General features: G+C 38.7%; 1 protein-coding gene across 1 annotated transcript; it reads left to right on the forward strand.

The window, feature by feature from the left end:
• The first annotated feature begins 1484 nt into the window (after positions 1-1484).
• LOC116756380 (exosome complex component RRP43-like) lies at positions 1485-6620 on the forward strand. Its single transcript, XM_032636634.1, is given in 5 exon segments — positions 1485-1490; positions 2965-3021; positions 5790-6363; positions 6366-6574; positions 6576-6620. Coding segments are annotated over 5 exon segments (891 nt in total).
• The last annotated feature ends 818 nt before the right edge of the window (positions 6621-7438 follow it).

A 7438-nucleotide genomic window follows, 5' to 3' on the forward strand; every position in this document is an offset into this window, starting at 1 on the left:
TTATCTGTCTCAAGTCAGAATGGTGTCATTAGATTTTTTTTTTTTTTTTTTTTTTTTAGTATACACGACTGTTAACAGAGTCAATAAAGAAACGTTAATTCAGTCTCGCCTCAGGACACGTAGAGAACAATTTTGTTTTATTTTTATTTTCCTCCATCTTGAATCATTCTCTTTCCTCAGCTTTCTTAACATGAGACTTTCTTCTTTTCCTCCCACCTTCCTGACCATTGGTTTGGTTTTTTGATGTTACCTTTTTCTCGTACTTTAAACATTGCAATTTCCCCGGAAGGTTGTGTCCCTCTTTTCTTCTCCATCTTATCTCTCCTTAGGCAACATTGTCCGTGGTCCATGGGTTTGAACGCCAATTATGGTTGCGCACACAAAAGCTGTACGGTTGTACATCAATGGTCTAGACCTCTCCTCTGAGCTTCAGGCCTGTAGCCCTCTGCCCTTTGGATATTTTCACTTGGATATTTCAAAGTCAATAACTCAAAACCAAACAAGTGGTTTTCCTTTATTCCTGGCCCTCTTCCTCAGCACCTCTGCCTTTCCCCACTGAGCACCAATGGCACATCCAGTAACCCAGGGACATTTTTGTAAAATGCCCTCTCTCCAAAGCTTCTATATCCCTTGCATTACAAATAAATACGTAGTGACTCCTTTCTGCTCTCTTCTTTTCTCCCGCCATCATCCCAATCCAAACTCTCATCTCTTCTTTCTGGATTATTTCAGGAACCTCCCATGAAAGGTACCCATGTACAGTCAATGTGGTTTTCCATACTGCAGCCAGAATATCCCTTTCAAAATACAAATTCTGGCCATACTGTTCCCTTTTCCCCCCCTCTCCTGATTAAAATGCCTGTGGTTTCCCATTGCCTTTAGTGTGAAAGCTCAAATTTCAACACATAGCCTGATCTCTGCCTGCTTTCTGTATTTCACCTTCTTCATTGCCACACTGGGTCTTCCCTCCATGGAGTGTTCCTCCTTTTTCCTTTCTCCCGTCCCACAGCTTCCTTCATGCAAGAACCCCTGCTGTTCTTTTAGATCTCAGTTTAGTCCTGACTGCAGGCAGGAAGTAGTTCCTGACCTTCCTAATTAGGCAACAGTCTCCTAGCACCTTCTTCTCCTTTAAAGCACTTATACTGTGGCAGTTTCATAGTTATCTCTGTAATCCTTTGCAGAATGCTGTCCCCTCTAGAATGCAGGCTCTGTATGTAGGGGTCTCTCTCACTGTCATGCACGCACGCTTGTGCACGTGTGTGCGCACGCCCACACAAACCCCACAGGCACTTTTCTCACCTTTAGAGCTTTAGTTTCTAGAACAGTGTCAGCCCCAGAATAGAATCTCAAATACTTACTTGAAGTAATAAATGGTATCCAGGCTGAGTTCAAATGTGAATTTTATATCAGTTTGTTTTCCTTAAGATTATATGAACCTACATGAACTAGATTTTGTTCAAAGTATATATAGAGATAAGCGGAAGATGGCGGTATATGCATTTAATTCACCCACAAAAATAAATGAATATTTCCTAATATAAATCAAAAATTGGTTTTTCTATCCCAGTCTTAATCAATACTTTTAAAGTTAGGTTTTTAAAATTCCATCATAAATGCAGATATTCCTAGTACCACATATTGAGGCTAAGAATATACTCAACTTTATTTAATGAGATTTGGTCATATTCCAGCCAAAACAAATGTTCTCTCCTTCCACCACATAGAAGACATAATGCATGGATCTTAGAAATCCGTCACAAATGTCAATATGAATACCTGAACTTCATATCTTTGGGAAAAGGCCAAATCTCTCTAACAGCTTCTGGTTTCAACATTCTTCACTCGCCCTTAAGAGCAAGAAAGGTAGACACATGTTTGGAAGATTTAGCGACATTATTTACTTTCCATTTAAATGTACAGTACAATGGTCACTAGAGGCCAGAAGCCATGATTATCGAAGACTGAAGTTCTGGCTTTTGCACGCTTACAGAACTGGAGGAGGAAAAGTGAGGGAAGAGAGGTGAAGAGGAAAGAAGGGAAATTTTTAAAAAGAAGGTAATGAACAACACGGAAGAGATTTTAATCCATTAGCAGCATCCTGATGATAACATTTGACAAGGCTCCACTCCAAAGATCAAGACCTATCTCCCGAGGAAGGGAAAGAATATGAGCACCCCCTGGATACTGAGAATCTTTTATTTTCACAGAGCCCATCCACAAGTGACACTTCCTTTCAGTTTATGATGAGGGTTGCAGTTGTGCTCCTGAAATGATCATACTCTTATAAGCATCAAATCAAAAGAAAGAAATACAGGGAGGAGGAAAACACACCTTATTTTTTTAAAAATCCACATACACCTAAAATACATACCTCAAAAAACATAGCTTTCTTCCTAGCTTTTCTTTTTCAAAATTTCAGAGGCAGGACAAATGCCCGTAACAATAGGGAAGGGTTAGAAAAACTACAATATAAATATGTATTTTGTGGTCTTTGCTAAAACCTGCATTTGAAGTTATACTTCATGGTGGCTGCTTTAGAAATGCCAATGCCAGGACAAACTCAAACTTTCCATAATTTGATCTGTTGCCCAAGACTGATGTGGCACTCGTGTAACTGTTTTCTTTCTCTTTTAAAAAACTATTGCTGATTGCTTCTACAATTTAAAGAATTCCAAATATGAATGAATATTTAGTACACTTTTGAGTGATCAGTGCAAAAAAACATGCAGGAATTTAAAACAAACAAATGGCCTTTTCCCAACACTGAGAAGAAGCCTCTGGAATTATCCTTAACATATAAACATCAGTAGAAATATCTAGGAAAGTTACTCCTCTTTTCCTCCTTAAGCTGAAGTGAAGATATTCAGTAACCATTTTAAAAAATACCCAAGCATGTTGATTGACTTCCTCTACCAATTAAATTTATTAGCTAATTGCTCAGTGTTCCACCCATTTTTTTTCTAGGACGTGAGCTTTCACCTAAATCCAGGAACTATTAAAAAGAAAAGTGAAAATATGACAGTAAGTACTTAGTAAGTACTTAATACAGGTCGACTAGCTACAGTTTTATCTAATGTGTGTTCAATACGTATTTAATGTTTTTTCAAAGTTGCATTTTACATTATTTAATGAAGCTATACCTGGATGACTAAACTGATATTTACCTCGAGATGAAAGTCCAAATTAGATCAACAGTAAAGGAGAGTAAACAGCATCATTGATGCCACATGATCTACAAGAAACACACCTCTCTTCTTTCGCTGCTGTCTATGTCACTCTGAGTCTAATTACACAGACTTTCCACAGATTAGTAGTCACACACACACACAATCTTTAGGAAGCTTACAGTCTATTTCAAAGGAATCAATGACTAGAGTGGAAATATTTTCCTCTGTGAATCTACATGTCCTATATAGCTGGAAGTAGATATTTACTCTAGTTTTCAGTTCCCAGAATTGACTTACTTTCCTTGTAGGGGTAAAAATACATGGTTTAGTGGCTTCTGCATGCACACACACACACCACACACACTTCTGTCACTTACAAGAGAGGTACTCTCTGGAGCCTGGAATTCTCCCTTCAGCAACGTACATTTAACCTCCATTTAGGTCAATGAGAACTACAGGCAGGTACGAGGGCCTGGGGAGTAGGAATTTTTAGCAGGTAATTGTTACTGAAACAGAGTGTAGAGAGCACCTCACAGAAGAATCAGAGGTGAATTCACCTTAAATCTTTGCTTTGAGCCAAGAATAACCTAAAACCTAACGTATTCTTTCAAAAAATCTTACTTTATAATACTCAGAACAAAGTAAGTTTCCACGAGTCCTCTGTTTCTCATTTCAACCCAGTATACTTTGTATTGTTACATTCAAGAAAAAAATAAATAAATTAACTACTGTAGGCCAATCAATTTGTTGGAAATTCTCCATTAATCTAAAAAAGTACTTTCTCTCAACACATATGTTCAAAGCACTCTCAGATCAAGTGGTTTAAAAAGAACTCTACATTTCTGGATCTCACCTAATTTTGCATTAAAAATGTAATAAATTTGCAAAATCAGGGAGTAAAGAAAAGTCTTACTAAAGACTGGTTGCAACCAGTAGTTTCCAGAGCCAGTTATGGATAAAATAAACCGAGTAAGGCCCTTTCTGAGGGAATGGTGAGGCATGTCACAAGACAGTAACAAGAATTGCTTAGGTATTTCATTTATCATTTTATTTATTCAGTTATTCAACAATATTTATTGAGTACTTACTGCGTTTCAGGCAATGTACAAGGTGCTAGGGATAGAGTGAGGAGCAAAATGATGTCTTCGCTGAGCTTAGATTTTAGCAGGAGAGATGAGTATTAAATAAATATGGCACAAATAGTTGTGGGGGGATGATATTTTGAAATGTTAACTCATATTTTCTATGTAGTTTCATGGGGCTTTTGGACCTTCCTGATTTAATTAACACCTTCTACGATTTCTACCTCTAGGAAAGGATGCCACAACTTAAATAAATAAATAAATAAATAAACCAAGCAAGTCTTAGCTTGGTCCTCAGGAAGAGGCAGGAAAAGAAAACTCAGGTAATAGAAAATGTATGAATTAATGAATTAGGACCACAATTGTACTCTATGCTGAGAGTACAGTTTCTGGGAGGATCATACTTTGAAAGCTAAGAAAGACTTCCAGCTCCCTAATTCCTCCTCCATCTGGTCAGGCTGCAAATGAGGAAAGAACAGAAATCCTAGACTGGGTTGGGAATCCAGTGTGGAGAGACCATTGCCCCCTCCATGTGGAGTCTGAGATGCTGGCAGAGTGCAGGCTGCAAGGTGAGTTGAGGCAGGTGAACCTGAGTTGGTTCAGAGAGCTTTTTGCATCTCACGACAGAATACTTCCCCTGTGCCAAAAAGATGGCAAAGGGCCTCTCAGAGATTCCTGTGTCCCAGTGGACCACGGGCCTAGAAATCTTTTGCTCAGGGATCCCAGAGGTTCTTGGGAAAGAAGGAAGACAGAGAAAGCCACCAGACCTGAATGAGTTTGGCAGGTAGGACTCAAGATGTCTCTGTGAACTGGGCATTGAAGCTCAGGTCAGCAGACAACTCAGAGGTTCTCCTCCTGGCCGTGACCCTGATCCTCAGGGCCCTTGTCTGAAGCCTTGGTTCTGTGTAAGCCCCTTGGGACTTAGATGCAATTCTGCTAAAGATTATTGTTGCCCCACATTCCCTCCCCTCGTGCATCCTCCTCCCCACCCACCTAGAGTCAGCCAATGACACTGGGACATGGGCCTTTTTCTTTTCTTGGGGACCCACCCATTCTAAACTCTCAATGTTTATTTTCCAACTTTCTTCATGCCCCCAGCCCAAGGAAGTTTTATCTAATGAGCAAGAGGACATCTTGATTCTTTACTTATTGGGTAGTTTTCCAAATATTTTGCCCACGCCTTCAGTTCTTTTGACTTTCCCCAAAGAGCAGGGTCTTGAAACCCGAAAGCTAAGACTTTACTTACTTTCACTTTGCATTTTGATGTGTTATCTCTTCCCTGAATTTTCTGGAAAGGACCAAAGTGTTCAAAGAAAGGGGAAAGTATCAGTTAATTTTTTAATACTTTAACCCTCCTAATTTTTTATGTACAGTGTAATAAGCCATGAATGAAATTGCAGAATTAATGGAGAGTTTAAAATACGGTGAAGCAAACTCAATGTATGAAAGAATTGTAAGGAATGAGAGAAGGAACAGAAAAAGAAAATAAAGAAAGTGTGTATTTTTCCTCAAATATGTGTGTTGGACCCGCGGGTGGAAGACGGCATCTGGGTTCAAAACTGTGGAACCTCTGGAGTATTACAGGAGATTTTTGAAAGTGAACTGTCGTCCTGATGGAAGAGAACTTGGTGAATTGAGAACCACAACTGTCAGCGTAGGTTCAGTTGGTACTGCAGATGGTTCTTCTGTAGTGAAGCTGGGAAATACTACAGTAATTTGTGGAATTAAAGTGGAATTTGGAGCACCACCAACAGATGCCCCTGATAAAGGATACGTTGTTCCTAATTTGGATCTATCACCTCTGTGTTCCTGGAGAGTTCGGTCTGGACCTCCTGGAGAAGAGGCCCAAGTGGCCAGCCAGTTCATTACAGGTATCATTGAAAATTCACAGATAATTCAGAAAGAGGACTTATGTATCTCTCCAGGAAAGCTTGCTTGGGTTCTATACTGTGATCTCATTTGCCTCAACCATGATGGAAACATTTTGGATGCTTGTACCTTTGCTTTGTTAGCAGCTTTAAAAAATGTACAGTGGCCTGAAGTTACTATAAGTGAAGAAACTGCTGTAGCAGAAGTTCATTTAAAGAAGAGAAGTTATTTGAGTATTAGAACTCATCGGTTGCAATTTCCTTTGCTGTGTCTGATGACACTCTGCTTATAGTTGACCCTACTGAAAAGGAGGAACATCTGGCAACTGCAACCTTAACAGTAGGAATGCACGAGGAAGGTAAGTTATGTTGTCTTCACAAACCAGGTGGAAGTGGACTGACTGGAACTAAACTTCAAGACTGTATGAGCCAAGCAGTTATAAGACACAAAGAAGTAAAAAAAACTGATGGATGAAGTATCTGAGGGTATGAAACCCAAATAAACAACCACCACGTTTGCAAAACAGATTTGTAAAAGCTGTATTTGTTACACTGTGCACAAACCTTTTATACTAAAATAAATATCGAACTACATTCTTCTGAAAAAAACAAAAAAGTGTGTGTTGGTGAGGTCTGCCTGCTTTGATATGACATTGAATAAATAGAATTGGTAGTATACACCATAATGTTATTTGAGATAGATCTTAGTGTTTGAAGAGAGACATGAAAAAAATCATGGAAGTGCTCTGTTGTGACATCAGATTAAATGAAACAATTATAATAATAGGTAAATAAACTTCTAAGCACTGAGATTTTAAGTTGCACATCAATTTTTCAAATCACTATAAAAAAAACCCTACATTTTAATTGCATTTAGCAAAATTGCTGAATCCCAAGACAGGCACTGTCACTTCTAAAATCTTCTAAAAACTCCCACAGAGAAAAATACCCAACCTGTCCCAATTCTAATCTTCTCCCAGGGACCTCTCTCCCAAACTCACTTAGTGTTTTGGTCACAGGGTATATAGATGAAGAGATAGTATGAACAGAGCCAATAATGTTTCACTCATTTTCATTTTATCAAGTTCACTAGTTTTTAAGGTAGCTACAGAAACAGAAGGCCCAACAAGAAAACACCAGAGACTCCTGCTAACTGTCCCTTGATAAACATAACTCATCGAAAATATGTGTGAATAGATGACATTTAAAAAGGCAAAATCTTGACTATTCTTAGCTGACAAATTCTTTGGAAGCTTCTTAAAGGAATAAGCTGGCAATGCTCTCACATTTCAATTTTAAAATGAAAGGAATCTCTGAACTT

Source organism: Phocoena sinus, chromosome 7, assembly GCF_008692025.1.
Source record: "Phocoena sinus isolate mPhoSin1 chromosome 7, mPhoSin1.pri, whole genome shotgun sequence".
Classification (NCBI taxonomy): domain Eukaryota; kingdom Metazoa; phylum Chordata; class Mammalia; order Artiodactyla; family Phocoenidae; genus Phocoena; species Phocoena sinus.